The sequence below is a fragment of the Schistocerca americana genome, chromosome 7 (assembly GCF_021461395.2).
Source record: "Schistocerca americana isolate TAMUIC-IGC-003095 chromosome 7, iqSchAmer2.1, whole genome shotgun sequence".
Lineage (NCBI taxonomy): Eukaryota > Metazoa > Arthropoda > Insecta > Orthoptera > Acrididae > Schistocerca > Schistocerca americana.
This window is the reverse complement of record NC_060125.1, coordinates 264,472,488-264,494,362: the sequence shown is the minus strand read 5'-3', so window position 1 is coordinate 264,494,362 and position 21,875 is coordinate 264,472,488. Positions and strand designations below refer to the sequence as shown.

The window sequence follows — 21,875 nt, the reverse complement described above, 5'->3', positions numbered from 1 at the left end:
TGTTGGCTCCACCGTAAATCCCGGGCGTCTCGATCTGAATGCGCTCTGGTCGAGATTTAATGACCGCCGCCGTAAACGAGTTCCGACGACGACGATGGGGTAGGGGGGGGGGGGGGGGGGCGAGGCAAGGGAGCAGGGTCCCGCTACAGTTTGCACCGTGGGGAGTTCCGGAAACACTCTTCTCAGAGCTCTGAAATATGGAGGCCATTGCTGTCACGACATTTGCTGTGGAACACTTCAGCATGTGCCCTCTTCAACTCCACTAGGTTAGGGTTTCATGACAAGCACCGAGCTCTCATTTCCTGCTGCCCGTATAAGGCATTGAGTCGTACGTAATCCTATTTGGAAAGGTAATAATGGACGAGGTGCTTCAGCAAACAAAGAGTGGCGCATTTCCCGTCGTAACGGCAAAGTAAATTACTGTAAGTGCTTGGTATTACCGTTCATAGATGACAGTCAACCCCAAATATGTCCCACTTCTGTTAGGGGAGGTTTATTATACCTACTACGGAACGATAACATCCACGGAAAACAGAGCCTTCTCATAAGGTGTCTAAGAGCCACGTCTCTCGGGAAGGGCAAGCTAGCGATGCAGTTATTAACTAGGGCCAGGAGCAGCCCTGACTCGTGTGCCAATGTAACACAGCGATTTTTCAGATATATATCCCGTTTTCCGACTTTTATAATACTTCGAGAATAGAGACTTTAATTGGGACGTATGAGAAAATACGTGGGTACATATAAGCTAATGTTACTTTTACTTTTTTAGAGATACCTGGACCAAATTTTGTACATGCTATCGTTATATCACTGGGTACAATCTGGATTTTTTTCAATTTTTATGTCAAATAATTTGATCAGGATATTGCAGGATTCTTTTAGAATACATACAGCCACATGAGGAATATTTTCTCAAAGGTTACTTTATTCATCGCTTTCAGAATGTGGTAGGTTATTCTCAGTAATTAGAGTAACAACTCTGTATAACAGCTTTTTAATATGAGACGTAGAACTATCGCAACAAGTTTTTCAATTTATGTGTAGATACACTGCAATTTTATTACACAAAAATTTAAATAAATTTGACAGTAATGCACTCTGACGAATTTTTGGAATCACAGGTAGTTATTTATAGCATGTAGAAACTCTGTAGGAAATTTCGCTTTTCTATCTGCAGTGGTACAGCAGAAAATGTTTCTTGTAAACCGAAAAATGAAAGTTACAGGAAACGCAGAAAAAATTATTAACATTTTCGCCGGGAAAAGTACCCATATGGAGGCCATAACGATGCATTTGGTCATTTTCGTCTTCATGTAGCTCCTTCCTTCTAGTCTAGTCTTTCTGGCACGCCCTGTCGGAAATATCCTTCTTTGGCAATTCAGAACTAGCAATTGGCATATCATCAGCCTTCTTCAAAAGTTTTCAGTGAAGCAGCTTGCATCAAATCGTAGTCTCGTAAGGATCCTTCGCGTGTTACCGTCATTGAACTGCAGAAAATCATCATATGAGGAAGTTTAAAAATCGTAGATGAGCAAATGTTGTCTTCGTGCGTCTCTTCTAAATGAGGCTATTAAAGCGTTTATTCTTGTTTTGTTACCACCACGTGCGTATTTCTTTAATAAATCACAATTAGTCGCATCTTCAAAGGGCTTACATCTTCCTACAGGGTGATTCACTAACTGTCGCCACCTAGAATAACTCTGAAAGCATGATAGTAGCTGAAGAGTTTGTGGAACAAATGTCGCATGGGACAACGGAGGCCATGATAAGACTTTAGGTTTTTGTTGTTAGGTGGGGTCACGATAGATATATGAAAATCAACTTTTTTTTAATGGGATGCTATAATTTGGTACTTAATTTCTGATAGCGGCTATCGAGACGAATCCAAAGGTCTTTGAATGTCAACGAAGGTCAAAAAGGTGGCATGAACGTCCATTTACAGAAGATGTTCGAAGTGATGACCATTGGTATCAGTGCAGTGGTGCAGTCTTCTTATCATGAACTGAGTGGTATTCCGTATCACTTCGGCACTTATCGAAGCACATGCTCTGACAATTCTCTCTTATAGATCGTGCAAATAGTAAACATTCGCCGAATACGGCGTATCCATCTACCGTGCCATTGACTTGTAAACACCATTCGGCGGTTTCGCAATACAACACTAATAGGAACGGTAAGACTAGTACCATCGAATGAAGCGAATGTGAATGATGTATTCCTTCAAAGAACAGTTCCATATGCTTCTCGTTTACGGAAAATGCCAACGAAATTCAGTAAGAGGCAGAGACTTATAGGCCGAAAGATATCCTCAACGTACTCACCCTACATGTCGTACATTTAAATACGTCTATGTTCTTGAGGACAATATTATGGAAATGGAAGTGGATGTAGATGAAGATGAAATGGGAGATATGATACTGCGTGAAGAGTTTGACAGAGCACTGAAAGACCTAAGTCGAAACAAGGCCCCGGGAGTAGACAACATTCCATTAGAACTTCTGACGGCCTTGGAAGAGCCAGTCCTGACAAAACTCTACCATCTGGTGAGCAAGATGTATGAGACAGGCGAAATTCCCTCAGACTTCAAGAAGAATATAATAATTCCAATCCCAAAATGGTTCAAATGGCTCTGAGCACTATGGGACTCAACTGCTGAGGTCATTAGTCCCCTAGAACTTAGAACTACTTAAACCTAACTAACCTAAGGACATCACAAACATCCATGCCCGAGGCAGGATTCGAGCCTGCGACCGTAGTGGTCTTGCGGTTCCAGACTGCAGCGCCTTTAACCGCACGGCCACTTCGGCCGGCTCCAATCCCAAAGAAAGCAGGTATTGACAGATGTGAAAATTACCGAACTATCAGTTTAATAAGTCACAGCTAGAAAATACTAACGCGAATTCTTTACAGACAAATGGAAAAACTGGTAGAAGCCGACCTCGGGGAAGATCAGTTTGGATTCCATAGAAATGTTGGAACACGCGAGGCAATACTGATCCTATGACTTATCTTAGAAGAAAGATTAAGGGAAGGCAAACCTACGTTTCTAGCATTTGTAGACTTAGAGAAAGCTTTTGACAATGTTGACTGGAATACTCTCTTTCAAATTCTGAAAGTGGCAGGGGTAAAATACAGGGTGCGAAAGGCTATTTACAATTTTTACAGAAACCAGATGACAGTTATAAGAGTCGAGGAACATGAAAGTGAAGCAGTTGTTGGGAAGGGAGTGAGACAGGGTTGTAGCCTCTCCCCGCTGCTCTTCAATCTGTATATTGAGCAAGCAGTAAAGGAAACGAAAGAAAAGTTCGGAGTAGGTGTTAAAATCCATGGAGAAGAAATAAAAACTTCGAGGTTCGCCGATGACATTGTAATTCTGTCAGAGACAGCAAGGAACTTTGAAGAGCAGTAGAACGGAAAGGACAATGTTTTGAAAGGAGAATATCAGATGAACATCAAGAAAAGCAAAACGAGGATAATGGAATGTAGTCGAATTAATTCGGGTGATGCTGCGGGAATTAGATTAATTAAATGAGACGTTCTATCCATCTGAGCCACCGAGGACACAGCGGATAGCGCTATCCTCTGTATCCTCGGTGGCTCAGATGGATAGAGCGTCTGACATGTAAGCAGGAGATCCTGGTTTCGAGTACCGGTCGGGGCATACATTTTCATCTGTCCCCGTTGACGTATGTCAACGCCTGTAAGCAGCTAAGGGTGTTCATTTCATTGTAATTTTATTCTAACGAACTGCATGGTCACCGATGGTATCTGTTCTTTCGGACATGTCTGAAAGAACAGATACCATCTTAGTATATATACAGAGAAGTACCTGGAAGGTGTACTAACTATTGCAAATAAAACAGTTTTGATTTTCACTGCGGTTTCCGTTTCGCGACCGATCGTTGCTTACTTTCAGAGTAGCCCTCGTTGATTATGTCAGCAATCTAAATTTTAAATCTGGTCACTGTTTATAATGAAGTCTTGAAAAGCGAATTGATGTTGTCTCTGGAAGCCGTTGGATAGGCTACCTGATTTTGTATTGGGGTATCGGAACAGTTGTTTTGTAATACAGGTTACATCGTAGCAGGTCACATAGGGCGCCATGCATACGATGTAAAAATGTTGCGCCTTAGTGACAGATGTTGCATTTGGTGTAACTTGTCGAGCGAGCTGTGAGGGCCGTTTGGTGCTGGGCGTTGACGGTGCTGCGGGTCGCGCGTCGAGGCACGTGAAGACAAAAGCGTGCGCAACATTACTCTGAGGTCGGCAGACAAGCCCAAGGCCAGCGGCCGTTGTCGGCGCGCCGCTTGGCAGCCACCCAGAGCCCGTACTCTCACGCTCCCCGTTACATTTTTCACTTTTTCGTCACGCGTAACGGCGGGCAGTGAGGAAGGGGAGGACAGTGCGGCCGCAGCGAGAAAGAAGGTAAAAAAAGGGGGGAGGGGGAGGGAGAAGGAAACGGAAAGGGCAGGAGCGGCATTAGGCGCCTGGCAATTGCGCGCCGGACTGGTTCTCCGCTGTCCTGTCCAGGGGCTGGCCTGCCGGCACTGACCTTTCGCCGCCGCTCGGGAAGTCCGCGCCGCTCGTGCGTGCCCGGCGCTCCACCTGGAAGGCTTGCGCGTGCCACTGTGCGCGGCGTGACACGCCCCCACAGGGCGGGATGCCAGGGGGGTTTAAGGTATGGCCAAATCCACATACAAACTCTGCTGGTCTCCGAGCTGTATGACCGACGGTACCGGGTGGTTGTAATTAAAGTGGAGCTACTCACGAAGATCCAGTGTGGGCTGTAATTATCGTACGGCAGCGGAACTGATTTACGCTGGAAAAAAATTAGTTCCAATTTTCGCCACCAGGTGCAGGTCTGGCGCTGTAGAGCATCTTATCTAGAGAGCCTGTATAGGGAGAGAGTGGCCAACCGGATGATACGGCGGCCGTTCTTCTGCCAAACTGCGGGCGGGACTTTTGAATGGCCAGTAGTGGAGTACACACTCACCGAATTAAAAGCACAAGACTATATGGCGAAATCCCATTTTAATTCTATGTTTATTAGAGTAATTTGTTGTAATAATTTTCACACAGCCAATTTACGGGTCTGTTTCCAAATTTAACTATGTATGTTGCAAGTTGTTTTATATGTAGTAAAAAGCAAAAACGACTTACTTCGCATAGATAAGAGTACTTCGTTGGTTTCCACAAGGCTCCTGTTTGATTTATGTCAGCCCTGTTGACTGCGGCTGCCCACTGCTTTCGTCTTTCTTCATTGCGTGGAAATGATAACATGCGAAATCCACCTTCGCCTCTATTGGAACAACCAAATGCAGCACAACCTTACATCGTTTACGAACGTCTGCAGAACGAATTACAGATGTCAGAAACAATACTGTACAATTACTAACGTGTTTACTTCAAACATGTAGGCCTACCAACTTCATCACAAAATGCCTCATTATTTCTACTCGTATTTAAGATCGCAAACGCTAATTACGAACTAAAAATGACATACAACTAAATCGAACATGCATGCACAACGCATAACAAGTCTCACAATAATTCAAATACCTTTTAATCGTTTCCAAAAGTCCTCTGAACTTCAATTCAACTCAAAAGCACGGCGAACATAGGAAGCACGAGAGACGTTTGGCAGGAAAATGGAGCCGAAGCTAATCAACCAATCATGGGCAACTTCACCAATGGCCAGTCTATCTGTATGCAGGCTCTCTATCTTCTCGACGTCTCCGGTACTCGTACTGAACAAACAGTGTAAGCTCGATTGATAATAAAATATTATGGCTTTCTCACTTGTTTTGACCTGTTCTGCACACGTCCTATTCGTCTAAATCTTCAGCACTGTTCTGTAGTATTACCCTAAAAACCGTTTATTTCCAACATTAACTTCTGTACAAGGTTGTACTCCAGGTAACCAACCGCTGAAAAGACATTCGTACACTTAAACTTATATTGCATGTTGATATTTAACTTTAATACATTTTCATATTCCTCCTTGTTTTCCTTTACTGCTAGGTCAATGCTTTCTTCTTACGTCCATCGACTCTTATAACTGCAGTCTTGTTTCTGTAGAAGTATAAATAACCTTTAATTCCCCATATCTTTACATGGTATCCTCAAAACCTTCAGCCAACTTTGTCAAAACGTTTCTCAGAATCTACCAATGTTGCAAACTTAAGTTTCTCTTTCTTCAACCTATCGTCTAGGGCTTCCCGTGTTCCTTTTCTCTCCAGAACCCAAATTCATCTTCCCTGAGAGCGGCTTCTACAATTTTTCCATTCTTTCTTTAGGAAGCAAGAGACATCGAGTTCATTAAAGACGGAGCACAAGCTATGAATCGTTCAATGATTTGGAAGTACCCGTTCAAATCCTGGAGCAATTTAAGGAAACAACGGAAACTTAATTCTCGATAGTCGGTTGCGGATTTGAACCTTGTCCTCTCGCAAGCACTTCTATTGCGGCAACCCGCCTCTCCACCCCACTCGCTTAAATGATTCGTGTTAATACTATGCAACCACGATTTATTAATCATCTTTCTTGAGGATGAAGCTCTTTTGTCCGTGTATGCCTTACAAATGGATTTGTTTTTGGGATCTATCCACCTTTAGCAAAGGACAATTGTATCTTTTTTTCTATTTCCCAGACATGTTTCGCTGGAGTTTCAACATAATCAGTGAGCTTTAATTTTCATTCTACTAAGCAGGAAAAATGCTGCTTAGTACTTGTATGAACATCAGTTTGAGTTTTCAAGACAGAATTTAAATACTAGAAGAACAGACAAGGTTTTGTACATGTACCCTGTTACCAGATGTTGTGGTTTTCATGTTCTTCTTTTACGTTCGTTTTTGCATTTGTTTTCATTCACTGTTTGTCTTCTGCAGCCAGATAGAACTTAATGAATAAAAATTACGTACTTCGAAATTTTACAACGGAGAAATTTTATGGTTAGGCCTAACGTTAAATAATTCTGTGTCGAAGTGTATGTGTGTGTGTGTGTGTGTGTGTGTGTGTGTGTGTGTGTGTGTGTTTGTGTGTGTGTGTGAGTGAGTGAGTGAGTGAGTGTGTGTGTGTGTGAGAGAGAGAGAGAGAGAGAGAGAGAGACAGAGACAGAGACAGAGATAGACAGAGTAGGCAGGTGGGTGGTGGTTTTGTTTATTTATATATTCTTTTTTAATTTCTTTCATCTACTCCTTCACACAATCTCTCTCTCTCTGATATGCATACGAACACACAAGCACGCACACACACACACACACACACACACACACACACACACACACACACACACACACACACACTTGCACACTTTCTCTCTCTCTCTCTCTCTCTCTCTCTCCCTCCCTTTCTCCTCCTTCTTTGTCTCATTCACTCACACAAAATGGCAGTTAATCTCACAAAGATTATAAACTGCCTCCCAGAACACATTCAACTGCTCAGCTGTCAGCCATTATGTTTTCATTTTCATAGTTTGTCAACAGCGACAGTGGAAGTTATGATGCGGACCGTACATCCTGGTAGTCGGCTGCGACAGTAAACAAAAGCTCCTCGTCCCAATCGAAGGGCTGCTATCCTAAGTCGACGCCCTATGCTTTCACGAAAAAGAACTGACATAACGGCAATAGGGATCGTTGATTTCCTTTATTGAGTTGAGAGTCGCATTCAAATCCCTTTATCTCTTCATTCATTTCTATAAAAAAAAGTCCACAACACAAAGCAAGTTGGAGTACACAAATATTTGTAGTGGCTACAGTTTGCTGTGGTTGGAAATGACAGTTCTGGTCCGATCTTCACCGCTATCTTACACAACTACAGTTAAAAATAATCCCCATCTACAACTACCACGATATATTGCCCGCATAATACCTAGTGCTGTTTTCCCAGAGACGATAATAGGGAAATAAAAAAAAAAGGAAGTGAAGCAGTTGCGAAACACACATATACACAAACAAAATATCTTCGACACAGAATGATTAACGTTACGCGCAAAGTTATCATTCCCAGTTGTAAATAACTTTTCTACATTAAGTTCTATATGGGTGCAAATGACAAACTGTGAAAGAAGACCAGTGTAAAAACAGTCATACAAAACCACGAAATCCACAGCGTTTGGTAACAAGATACATGCAAAAAACTTTATTTGTTCCTCAGATTTGAAAATACTGTCTTAAAAACTCAAATTTTTATGTTTACATGTAGTAAACAGTATTTCTCCTGTAACTCTTCAGGCTTTCCCGGCGAGACGTCGACATGTGGAATAATCGGGTCTACTGCCGGATGTTTGTGTCGCTCTGGGACAGTCTCAGGTAGCACCTGAAGAAGGCAACGAGTTACGTGGCGGAAATATTGTACCAGAGCGACACAAACATCAGGCAGTAGACCCGATTATCAGCATATCTCCTGTTTAATATACAGAAAGTAACAACTCACTGATGAAGCTGAAACTTCAGCAAAACACGTCGGGAAGAGAAAAGCTAAAAGTGAGTTTTGATCAAGGTGGATATCTGTAAGATCTATGATCTTTTAACCGATGATTTGACAATATTCGCGTCCGTCAACACCAGCTGTCCTTGGAATTGGAATTGTTGCAAAAGATCGTGTGCTGACGGGTGTGCATGTTACAGAAACGGTGTCAGATGGAAATACTCGTATTAGCGAGCCAGGCGAGTAGCGCTACAGTTTTTGGTGATACACTGATATTCCGCACGTCCAGTCATTACACAGATGCAGATTAATGACTACGTGAGCCTACCAACGGTGAGAGGCACCCAGGCAAATTACTCGCCACCCGATACTGAACGGACACCAAATACGTAGGGGGAACTGCGCGGCGTTTGAGACTCGGCTCCGGCATTTGAGGCGGCTTCGCACAATTACACGCGTGCGCGGTCCGTTTTGCGCGCCGCCAGCGTAACGTAATCCGATCGCTCACCGGAGCTGCCGCCCGGTGGCAAGTAGGCGCGCATATCCCCGCCCGCGCCCTTCGCGGAAGCTAAATAAACAAACTGGAGCCCCGCGTAGTAATTGATGACGGGGGCGGCCGGCACGCGCTGGACATTAATCAATCGGTGGGCGGCCGGCCGGGACCGGCGCCAGCTAGCGCCGGCAGAGCGTGGGTCGCGCCCGCGTGACGTCAGCGCACGAGCGCAAGCCGGCCGGGGAGCCACCTATTATTTCGTACCCGTCAGCACCTCGGACGAGGTGGGCTTCCAGGCTTGTTCCGCCACTCGCTGCAGGGATGAGGAGGCGTCACGGCGACTGTACAGTCAATCGTAGATTAATGTCTTTTCGCATGTAGGCGTTGCATAAAACATTGTGAACACACTGAAAGCCGGCCTGTGTGGCCGAGCGGTTCTAGGCGCTTCGGTCTGGAACCACGCGACCGCTATGGTCGAGGGTTCGAAATTGCAGAAAAGCAGGAAGAGATGGGATTCCCAGTGAACTCGTTAAAGATTTAAGCCAAGGAAAGGCTGAAATACTGCATTTGTGCAATAACATTTATGAGAAAGGTGAATGGCTATATGATTTCACAGAAACGCTGAGGGTGCCACTACCGGGTAAAACTATTGCTCCGACGTATATGGAACTTAGGACAATACGTCCGATACTTCCTTCTGCAAAAACGCAGTAAGAATAATGAACAGACGAATCGTAAATATCTCCAAAAGAGTAGGCACTTTTTCTTACTCCCTCCGGTCATACTAGATTGGTGTTTGCGTTCAGTCCGGAACCGCGCTGCTGCTGCGGTCGCAGGTTCGAATCCTGCCTCGGGCATGGATGTGTGTGATGTCCTTAGGTAAGTTAGGTTTAAGTAGTTCTAAGTTCTAGGGAACTGATGACCTCAGATGTTAAGTCCCATAGTGCTCAGAGCCATTTGAACACACTGATGGAAAAAGCCTACTTTTCAAAGCTCGTCTCTTGGAGTCCTTAGACTACTGACATTGTACGAGGGGTTTGTCATAAATTCTAAAAAAAATAAAGTTACACAATAATTATCACTGTTTTGTTCGTCTGCAAGAAAATACTGCAGTCCTAGCACATATTGACATTCCCGTAGCCTTAATACCGTAGCACGCCGCTAGGAGAGCAAAAACGAAACTGTGTAGCCGTTCCCATTTATCCATCGGCAGTGCCATTTACGAAAAGCGTTCTGTAAGTAATGAAACACGTTTTTCTTCCTCGGTCAGTTTCGGATGAAAAAAAAATTCAGAATTTTGCTTTGGACATTGCGGAATATTCTCACTTCAGCCCCTATAGTTTCATGAAATTCCGATATGTGGCGGCGATGCGTGTGGCCTTCACCTGGCGTCCATATCGGAGGTGCGGTCCATGCAAGTGGAATGGAGTGAACTCAGGCGGTACCGACGTGTGCTGGAGGGGGGAGGGGCGGGGGCGGCGAGGACGGATTAGGAAATGAGAGACAGTAAGTAGTAGATAAAGTTTGCTCTTTGAGTGCCAAAACAATCAACGATGAGCCAAGTAGAGAGGACATAATATGCAGAATGGCAATAGATGACAAAACAGTTTTGCGAAAGGGAAGCATGTACGGAAATGAGAAGTCGGCGACGAGAGGTACCCATAAGAAGAAGATAACTCGATGTCTGCGTTGATAGTGTCTGGCAATACATGTGTCAGACATACGGTTCTTAGGTTCAAGAAAGGTACTTTCCATCTCGGGTTACACAGAACTTGGAAAAAGCTCCTTTAGAAATTAGAGTCTGGCAGAATCAATAAAACTTCTTGAGCAACCTTTGAATTTGATCCCGTGAGTGAAGGTTACCAAGGGTAAATAAATTTCATGATTATGAAAGCTCTACAGTTTTCTTCTTTTTATTTCCTTATTTTCGTCTCTGCTGAGTGAAAAAAAATTGTTCAAAGGGCTCTGAGCACTATGGGACTTAACTTCTAAGGTCATCAGTCCCCTACAACTTCGAACTACTTAAACCTAACTAACCTAAGGACATCACACACATCCATGCCCGAGGCAGGATTCGAACCTGCGACCGTAACGGTCGCACGGTTCCAGACTGTAGCGCCTTTAACCGCTTGGCCACCCCGGCCGGGTCTGAGTGACATTCTACATCTCTCCAGTAGTCTACTGTTCCGAAATTTCCACTTGATTGTAATTTCTCGTTCCCTGCGTTCTGTTAAGTGAAGTATCACGTATAATACAGTAACACAGGTAAACTCGACGATTTCGTTGATATTGATACCATTTCTAAGGCTGATTTCATGCATTTTATCTTCACAGTGAGCGCTGTACAAGTCTTTTCAAATCTGCATAACCAGTGTATTCAACATCAATTTGAATTTGGTTGCAATCTCCCCGTCTCCCTTTTTACCACCCCTAGTTACCAGTTTAACTATTCCTTGATGCCTCAGGGTGTACTATTATATCCTTCCTTATGGTCATGTTGTCCCTTGAAGATCTGATCTCCAATTCGATGTACCAGCTCTTCATTCGTTACCATGTCTACTCATCTAACATTAAACTTTCAACTGTAGCACCACATCGCAAAACCGCTACCCTTGTCTTGGCTGCACAGTTTACCTTATACGAGACTGCACCACATTCCAACACTTTCATTCAAGACTTCCAAACAATTTTGTTTCGAGGTTAATTTAGGCATACATCTCATTTTAAAATAAGCATTTATTAACATCGCCCCTCTCTATCTTGTATTTACTTTGCTTTAACGATTGTCAGTTATTTTTCTTTGTTGTAGCAAAGTCGCCTACTACTTTTGCATCACATGATTTTAATCGACTGCACCTCATCTGTCTTTCTTTGTTTTCATTTACTTTCATTTTTCAATCCCTTCTATATGCAGTATCCCTTCTGTCAGGTGATCTTCGAAGCACTCTGCCGTCACTAAGAGGATTACAATGCCATCGTAAATGTAGAACGCTGATGGGTAGGGACAAACAGAAAGAAAATTGCACCAATACGCCAAAATAGCTCTTGCCTTGTACAGCACAAAAATATGACGACGCCTGTAACACAAGAACGTGGAACTAAATACGCTGAAAAATCAAAATAACGTGCAATGTTTCCGGTTGACGTCGAGTAGCAAATGTGTTTCCAGATTTGGTTCACTCAAAAGCAGACGACCATGAAATTGGTGCGCGGTATCATTTCATGCGCTACTGCGCAAAATTAATGATCGTTAGCCATATTTCCTGTCACTTCGCTTGTGAAATGTCATTATCCGTCAATAACCCATTCTTTTTTTTCGCAGATTGATATAAACGATGTTTTCGTTTACACATTACGTGGTACAAGAATCGAAAAAGATTGAAAAAGTGAGACGCTTAATGTTAATTTCCCGGGTCTTTATGTAGCGCAACAACATTGAGAATGAAATATCTGACGTTCTGTAACAATACTGGACAATAATGTTTAGAAAAAATCATGCGATTAAAATAACTCTCTCATAAAGCTAATGAATCGAATTCTTGTAGATTCAAACAAAGACCGGGGGAGAATCGAGATCTTCATTCCTTAAGGACTGATTGGCAGGAAGATATGCACGTAACGTTAATTGAACATCAGGGCCATTTAAAATTGACACAGTTGGAGAAGAACTGAGAAAGGAAGTCCCTATAACTAGACTATAAATCGCGACAGCATTCCAGAGTAGTGATTCAGGGAAACCATGGTATCCCAACTTCAGAGTCGCCGTACGTGGATTTATATCCTCCATAATGTTTAAGAAACTTCCATATTCAGCTATCTGAGTACCTGGCGTTGCCTGGCTATGTATTTATTCCAGTCGTCTGTTAGTCCAAGTCTTCCTTCCCCACTCTCTGTCGAGCTCCCCCGCACTCCCTTCTGGACCATATACTCGACCCTCTCCCTCTGTACATTTGCCCCTCTCCCTTTCTCTATCGATCTCCTTTTCCTCCTCTGTCCGTCTCCTCCTACCATCTCACTCTCTCTAAGTCCATCTCCTCCTCATCCCCTCAATGTCCGTCTCATCCTCTCGCTTCCTCCTCCCATCTGCTCTTCTCCCCTACCTTTGTCAATCTCCATCTGTCTCTATCCATCTCCTCCGATTTGTCGGCCCATCTCCACCTCTTTCTCTGTCCATTTCCTCCTCTCCCCTCTCCCCTCTCCCCTCTCTCTGTCCTTGTGCTCGTCTTCCCTTTCCGTCTATTTACCCCTCCCCTTTTCACTGTCCACCTCCTCCTCCTATCTACCTCTGTTCATCTCTTCCAACCCCCTTCTCTTTCGGTGTTGTTACCTCCACATCAATAGGAGGTTGCTGGTTCTTATCCCCATAGTATTTCTTTCCAGATACGAACTAACATGGGCACCAAGTTTGGTTGAAATAGATCCTGGGGTACAAGAGGAGCTTTTTACCTGTTGCTTTGCTCGAGCATTCAAATTTCACAAATATTTCACATATACGAGGCCTGTTCAGAAAGTAAGCTCCGATTGATTGCCAAATTGAAACCACAGTGAACATCAGAAATGTTTTACTTGTAACAATTAGCTACACCTTTCAGCTACTTCTCTACGTAGTCGCCGTTCTGACTTAGACTTTTGTCATAGCGTTGTACCAACTTTTCAATAGCCTCATCATAGAAGGCACCTGCCAGTGCTTTCCGCCGATTCTCCACGCTGGCCTACAGCTCGTTGTCAGTGTCAAAATGTTGTCTTCAAAGACAGCGGTTCATGTGACCAGAGATGAAACTCAGGGGGAGACAATTGCGGACTGTATTGTGGGTAATCTCACATTTCCATCTGAAAACGATGCAGGAGCATCTTCATTGCCCCTGCAAAATGCGGCTGAAAATTGTCTTGAAGAAGAAACAGCACGACAGTTATGTAATGTTAGCTGCATAGCTTCAGGCGAAATTTCTCACCAGGCCCTCGTACTTGGCGGCAGACACTATTTTCTAGACATCTTTACGCCCTCACTGCGAGCTTAGAAATGAGAAGAGCGACGTGATGCTAACTGGGGTTATACTAGAGACACTACCCAACACATCTGTGCAAAGCTTTATCGGATTTTCATAGTCGTTTCCATTTCGCGACCGATCGGAGCTTACTTTCTGAACGCCCCTCGTATTTAACATATTTTACACGTATTTTTACACATGTCTCACCTGCATCTCTAGTGAATTTCGCCCTACAGTAGCGTTCGCAGCTAGTTATTTATGACATCATATTTCCTAAACTGTGTGTCGTACAATGATTAATTTTTGCAAATGGATTCAGTGGTATACGAGAATACTGTTCGGAAAATGTATTGCTCATAGATGTAATAATAATGAAGTAATAAATTAAAATGTCATATTTGATGCGGCAGTTTCACTGAACTAACAGCGAAAGTGTAGTAAGCGATAAATGTTTTTCCTTTAGTCACTTTCTGAGAGTTGTCGGAGAGAAAAATTTCATAAAGGTTTTAAAATTATGTGTGAAGCTGGTTGCAAGTCACTAGGGGCTCTCATTCTCAGCTACTGAACAGAGTGAACAAACAGTTTAGTCCTAGGTCTAGCATAGTTCGGAAAGTTAGAGTTTGATGTAGATGTTACTAGAGTAAGTAAAATTCTTGTAACAGCTCGTATTTTATGCATTATGTATTTCCGCGAGTGGTTTGTGTCCGCCATTTTGATGCTTTCGTGGGACAAAGCAGAGGTATGGTTCCGAAAAACCTACCATTTAAGAGCAATACCGGTATTTAGGTTCTGAATAACCGGTATTTTTCGGTATTTGTTTGGCCTCGGTTATGAAAGGCGTGTTCTTCTTATTTTTTACTAATAACCGGGTAAAAAAAACGAAATATCAATTAGTAATAGCAGCAGTGCTAAAATTTTTGATTTTTGTATAAACCTTTTTTTCAAAAAACCGGTTACTTTTATTCTTTTGATTTCCATGGCTTTGAAATAATGCGTTATTACAGAAAGTGAGCTATTTTAGTAGAGATTCCAGCAGAAAGGCTTGATAAACACATGGCATAAAAACTGGTGCAGAATTGCAGAGTGAAGAACATACCTGATAGCAATTGTCGTGACCTGCAGGATGGTACGCGTATACATGCAGTGTGCGAGATTTGCCCCAGTTTGTGCATATGTTGGTTTCTCGCTGTTGTCGTCGGGCATTAGCTGCATAACAAAAGGGCACCATCCCTTGCCTGGAAGTATTTTACAAAGTGCGGTGTCAATCAAGTACACATCCGGCCATCCCTAACATTAACACTGCCAAATCCGTTGTAGCCACGCCGACCCTGTGATCTCTGCGGAACTATGGCGTAAGCGAAAGAAAGGAAGAAAGAAAGAAAGGTGTCAGTGAAGCACAATGTTCCATTTGCTTTAAAAGATTAGGAACGGAGATCCCTAACGAACTTTGGACATCGTAAAGGACAAAATTTAAAACTCAACAATTATTTCTGAGCCGGCCAAAGTGGCCGAGCGGTTCTAGGTGCTTCAGTCTGGACCCGCGCGACCGCTACGGTCGCAGGTTCGAATCCTGCCTCGGGCATGGATCTGTGTGATGTTCAAATGGTTCAAATGGCTCTGAGCACTATGGGACTTAACTTCTGAGGAAATCAGTCCCCTAGAACTTAGAACTACTTAAACCTAACTAACTTAAGGACATCACACACATCCATGCCCGAGGCAGGATTCGAACCTGCGGCCGTAGCGGTCGCGCGGTTCCAGACTGTAGTGCCTAGAACCGCTCGGCCACTCTGGCCGGCCGATGTGTGTGATGTCCTTAGGTTAGTTAGGTTTAAGTAGTTCTATGTTCTAGGGAAATGATGACCTCAGATGTTAAGTCCCGTAGTGCTCAGAGCCATTTGAACCATTTTGAATTATTTCTGAGTTTACGGTAAAAAACAGAAAGTAGCTAATCTGTTGCTTTTGTCTAGATAATATGCAGTTATATGCTGATAGCTTTTGAAAACGGGGAAATCAATGGGGGAAATAGAGTTCTTCAGTCTCAGTTTTCACCATTTACCACTGTTGTTGTTGTTGTGGTCTTCAGTCCTGAGACTGGTTTGATGCAGCTCTCCATGCTACTCTATCCTGCGCAAGCTGCTTCATCTCCCAGTACCTACTGCAGCCTATATCCTTCTGAATCTGCTTAGTGTATTCATCTCTTGGTCTTCCTCTACGATTTTTACCCTCCACGCTGCCCTCCAATGCTAAATTTGTGATCCCTTGATGCCTCAGAACATATCCTACCAACCGGTCCCTTCTTCTCGTCAAGTTGTGCCACAAGCTCCTCTTTTCCCCAATTCTATTCAATACCTCATCATTAGTTATGTGATCTACCCATCTAATCTTCAGCATTCTTCTGTAGCACCACATTTCGAAAGCTTCTATTCTCTTCTTGTCTAAACTATTTGTCGTCCATGTTTCACTTATTTACCACTAACTTTTCGTAATGCCCAAATAGTGGTATTATCCTGAATTACAACATGATTTTTGAGCAGAGAAAAAAAAAGATAGAATCAGTAGGAGAATGCTGCTGACGTTTTTTCTTTTTATTTATTTATTTATTTATTTTTGGTAGCATTCACGACTTAACATTCTTTGCGAAAAGCAGCGAAGGTGAACGGAATAAGATTTTTTTTTCATTTTTTGCCTATATAATTTTACATTTGATATATATAATACAAAACCGAAAATAGTTTTTCTCTGGAATAGGTTATTTTTAGTGGTTTTGACGCTCAGTTTAAACTGGCGTTGCAAAAACCGTATAGCCGCAAACTGGTGTTTCAGTGATAACCGCTATTTCTATCCAGAGGAGTGGTGCCGTCCTCATAAATTTTTCCTATTAGGCTAATCTTGACGCTGGTGTACTGTGCCGCTAGGTGTACGTCACTGAGTGTGCCGTGTCTGCTGCTGCTCCCCAGGTCGGGTAACAGCCGCTACTCGAGGCCCGAGGTGTCGACCGTGTCGGTGGTCCACGAGACCAGCACAGTGGCGGCGGGGCGCCGCGGGCAGAACCGCGACGCGGGGGCGGCCGCCGCCCCCAACACGCGCCGCTTCCGGCCGTCAAGCGCCGCCGCGCAGCCGCAGCCCGCCCCCACCGCCGCCCCCGAGCCGCCCACGCGCAGGACCTCCGGCGGCTCCGGCTACAAGGCCAGGATCCAGGTACGTTGCCAGCATTCCCGTTGTTATGCATTCCGTTAGGTCACGCAACTGGTTTGCGACCAGGAGTCAACAGCCACACCTCACTCGCCATCGTGTAGAGACTATAACAGCCTCATGAAACATGCGGTAGTCAGCAGGTAATATCTGCTTATAGGGCCAAATGACGTTTGGCAGCTCTGAGCATTGTAGCGAAAGGCCAGATATGACAGTGTCAAATTAAACCTATCATTCCACTGTCGACATTTAATATTTTGTTTTCTGTTGTTAGTGCTCCATAGACGTAATGTTTTCAGCAAGGCACAGAGGGACGGACAAAAAAATGGAAACGCCGTCTGAAGTGCATTCCTGAACGTGCAGGCACCAGGCTAAGCCTGCAGGTTGCACTGTTCCTACACTGATGGGAAAAGCGATAACTGCAAAAAAATAATTAATGTACAGTAATGAAATTTAGGGAATACATTTGTCTAGGTAACATTTCTAGGTGATTTACATTGAAAGATCACGGGTTAATACCAGAGCGAGATAAACCGTTGTAAATGTGAAATGCTGATACATTAATCACCCGTGTAAAAGCCAGAATGTTCAATGCAAATGTGGATGTATGTGTTGTACAGGTACCGAATGCCAAGACCAAAGTAAAAATTCATTTATATTCCATATTTCCCGTGTATTATATGTTTGTTTAAAATTACACTACTGGCCATTAAAATTGCTACACCACGAAGATGACATGCTACAGACGCGAAATTTAACCGACAGGAGGAAGATGCTGCGATATACAAATGATTAGCTTTTCAGAGCATTCACACAAGGTTGGCGCCGGTGGCGACACCTACAACGTGCTGACGGGAGGAAATTTTCCAACCGATTTCTCATACACAAACAGCAGTTGATTGGCGTTGCCTTGTGAAACGTTGTTGTGATGCCTCGTGTAAGGAGGAGAAATGCGTACCATCACGTTTCCGACTTCGATAAAGGTCGGATTGTAGGCTATCGCGATTGCAGTTTATCGTATCGCTACATTGCTGCTCGCGTTGGTCGAGATCCAATGACTGTTAGCGGAATATGGAATCGGTGGGTTCAGGAGGGTAATACGGAACTCCGTGCTGGATCCCAATGGCCTCGTATCATTAGCAGTCGAGATGTCAGGCATTTTATCCGCATGGCTGTAACGGATCGTGCAGTCACGTCTCGATCCCCGAGTCAACAGATGGGGACGTTTGCAAGACAACAACTATATGCACGAAGAGTTCGACGACGTTTGCAGGAGCATGGACTATCACCTTGGAGACCATGGCTGCAGTTACCCTTGACGCTGCATCACAGACAGCAGCGCCTGCGATGGTGTACTCAACAACGAAACTGGGTGCACGAATGGTAAAACGTCATTTTTTAGGATGAATCCAGGTTCTGTTTACAGCATCATGATGGTCGCATCCGTGTTTGGTGACGTCGCTGTGAACGCACATTGGAATCGTGTATTCGTCATCGCCATACTGGCGTATCATCCGGCGTGATGGTATGGGGTGCCATTGGTTACTCGTCTGGATCACCTCTTGTTCCCATTGACGGCACTGTGAACAGTGAACGTTACATTTCAGATGTGTTACGATCCGTGGCTCTACCCTCCATTTGATGCCAGTGAAACTCTACATTTCAGCAGGATAATGCACGACCGCATGTTGCAGGTACTGTACGGGGCTTTCTGGATACAGGAAATGTTCGACTGCTGCCCTGGCCAGTACGATCTCCAGATATCTCACTAATTGAAAATGTCTGGTCAATGGTGGCCGAGCAACTGGCTCGTCACAATACGCCAGTCACTACTCCTGGTGAACTGTGGTATCGTGTTGAAGCTGCATGGGCAGCTGTACCTGCACACGCCATCCTCAATACCCAGGTGTATCAAGGCCGTTATTACGGCCAGAGGTGGTTGTTCTGGGTACTGATTTCTCAGGATCTATGCACCTAAATTGCGTGAAACTGTAATCACATGTCAGTTCTAGTATAATATATTTGTCCACCGAATACCCGTTTATCATCTGCATTTCTCCTTGGTGTAGCAATTTTAATGGCCAGTAGTGTACAAGAGCTACAAGAACGAGATAAAACTGTTGTAAATGTGTAATGCTGATACATTAGTAACCCGTGTAGCCGCCAGAATGTTCAATGAAAATGTGGAAGTATGTGTTGTACAGGTACCGAATGCCAAGAGCAAAGTAAAAATTCGTTTATATTGAGTATTTCCCGTGTATTATATGTTTGTTTAAATATTACTTTGCTGTACTTATTTTAGTTATGCAGCTATTAGCTCCTTTTTCCGCCTTTATAAGGGTAGCACAATCCCTTTTAGGTTCACCGAAGCAATGACGTAACTCAGTATTCATCATGTGACCGAATTACTTGTATGTTTGCGTGTTTACATGTAATTTCCGGTAGGAACAAACTCGGTCACGTCGCCACTACATCTCTGCATTATTGCTTTAGGGAATAAAAGTATTTGAGTTGTGTATATATAAAAAGGAGCTGCAAGTTACAGAACAAAAGTAATTGAGCCGAATTATTAATTGAACGTAAATACATTACTCGGGAAGTATTGGAGCTAAAAGAATTGTTATTTTGCACAGGGCAGTTGCAGCTAAAGCATATAAAAAGGGGCTGGTGGCTGTGTTACTTCCAATAATCAAATCCATCGATCTTCAGGCATACGAACGTTCTGTCACTGGTCTGCCTATGTCGTGTATAATACGAGTTTGGAAATGTTTTGTCACACGACATAGAATACACATGGGCAATATATCCAAAACGTAGGTCATCGTCATTTTATCTCTTAATATTTACAGAGTGATAAAACATACACGATGTCTTAGAAACGGCATTTAGCTTTCAAGTTTAGGACGTGATGTAGCCTATTCAGAAATGAAAGCATAAAAATATTCTTCAATCGTCGTGACTTTGCCCGCAGAGTCAGGCATTGACACAATAGAGATACCAGTGAATTAACAAATCATTGAGAGTTCTGTTTCCATTCCAGTTTCGCAGTAGAGCTAAGGTTCGAAAATGAACGCCAGTGCATTTTGTTCCTCGTGTAGAAAGATACTGCATGACTAAATGTATATGGTTCCTGTACCATTCATAAACATGCGCAAGTTCATTTAGTCAGTGAGAAATTCATCCGTTGTCTCCTATATTTGAGTGCAGACGTCTTGCTAGAAACGACCTCACAGACGATAAACTAGTACAAAATCACTGGCCCAACAGATCCAAAGCCCAGTACGTGTTTCACGGGGGTAATGTGTTACTGATTGTAAGGCACGTTCAGTAACTCCATCCTGGTACAAATGTATTCTCTATATATCCTAGTAATGCATTCTGTGACGTGAGCATTGAAAATCCATTATGTAAATTTCAAATAATTTTATCTTGGAAACCGTTACGAATGGAGCAGACATTTGTAGGATTTTTAACTTCTTAATTGTGTATGCATATCCTCTTAAAGCACTCTACGTACACGACACTAATTACATTCCAGTTGAAATGTTTGAATGTCTTGTAGTAAACGTACAGAAATATTATTTCAGGGATGCGTCAAAATCTGTGATTTGATAGATGAGAGTTGCAATACATATAATTTCAGAAATAAAGATTTACGAAATTATCGATCTTATATTATAAATATGCATTCAGATATGATTGTAAACTAAGCGTTTTCTTAATTAACACATTTCGGTAACTTATAGGAAGACTTTTATCTGGTAAAATTAGTACTAAGTAACAAATTGAGAGTAATGGCTGCTGGTACATTTGTCAATCTGCTAATGGCACACACTAAAATTGTACTTTGGTTTAAATTAAGATGGATGATTATGCAATGCTGCAGCTACTGCCTTAGCATATATTAAGAAGTTATTTTAAAATTTTAACGCTGATGAAACTTTAGCGGCATAACGCTGTTGATCTCAACGTAATTTAAAAAGTTTGGTGCTTCGACGCTGGACGTAAGGAGGTTTTAGAGATAAGCTATCTAGATATGCATGCCCGTGCTTGAATCATCGTTCAACTCCTACCACCATGGTTTTTGTGAAGTAACAGCATGAGCAACGGTATGTAAATCGCCTCCCAGCGGACAGGACACCGCAGCTTTCACACCGTAAGTAAATGGCTGCCAGTAAATTGTGCAGAATGCGCAGCGCTTGGGAGAGGGCTATCGCATGTCATCACCATCGCGCCATCCAAGTAACAGTCACGAAAAATTTCCTGCATGCATTCATAGACGAAGAAAAAAAAAAAAACAGAAAACCGTGACTAAATGACGACTTGAAGGTGAAACCCGAGTTTCAAACGCGAGAACGACGAGTGACTTTCTGCGAAAGCCAAGGTCTAACAAGAAGCGACAGCGAACGTCACGCAGCGCCATACAATTACATTATCATTTTCATAGCTCTTTTATTCTTAAAGCCTGTTACGCATTGTTCTGAAGTACTGTTGTGTAGTAACCAAAGCGTAAGCGCCTTGAATTGGGGATTTAATTCGCCTTAAGAGAGGAAAAGCGTAATATGTTATCCCAGAACTTATGTATACATAATAATGACTCTCCTTGAGAATGTAAATTGTTTCCCCTTACATAATAAAATTCAGCAATGCGAATGAAAGTATTATGGAAGATGAATGCTGACCAAAGCCTACCCTTGAATGTTGCTTAATTAGTATCGTGACAATGTTTAAGAATATGAAATATTTGCAAAGAAACTAAATATCAGTAACTA

The 21,875-nt window shown here is 43.1% G+C and overlaps 1 protein-coding gene across 1 annotated transcript in view; it reads left to right on the top strand.

Annotated features, from left to right (window-relative positions):
- Positions 1–21,875, top strand: part of LOC124622864 (mucin-3A) — a 368,592-nt gene that overhangs the window by 266,974 nt on the left and 79,743 nt on the right. Inside the window, exons 7-8 of the mRNA XM_047148658.1 lie at positions 16,869–16,977; positions 17,059–17,109. Coding sequence (XP_047004614.1) covers positions 16,869–16,977; positions 17,059–17,109 — 160 coding nt within the window. The remainder of the gene's footprint in view (positions 1–16,868; positions 16,978–17,058; positions 17,110–21,875) is intronic.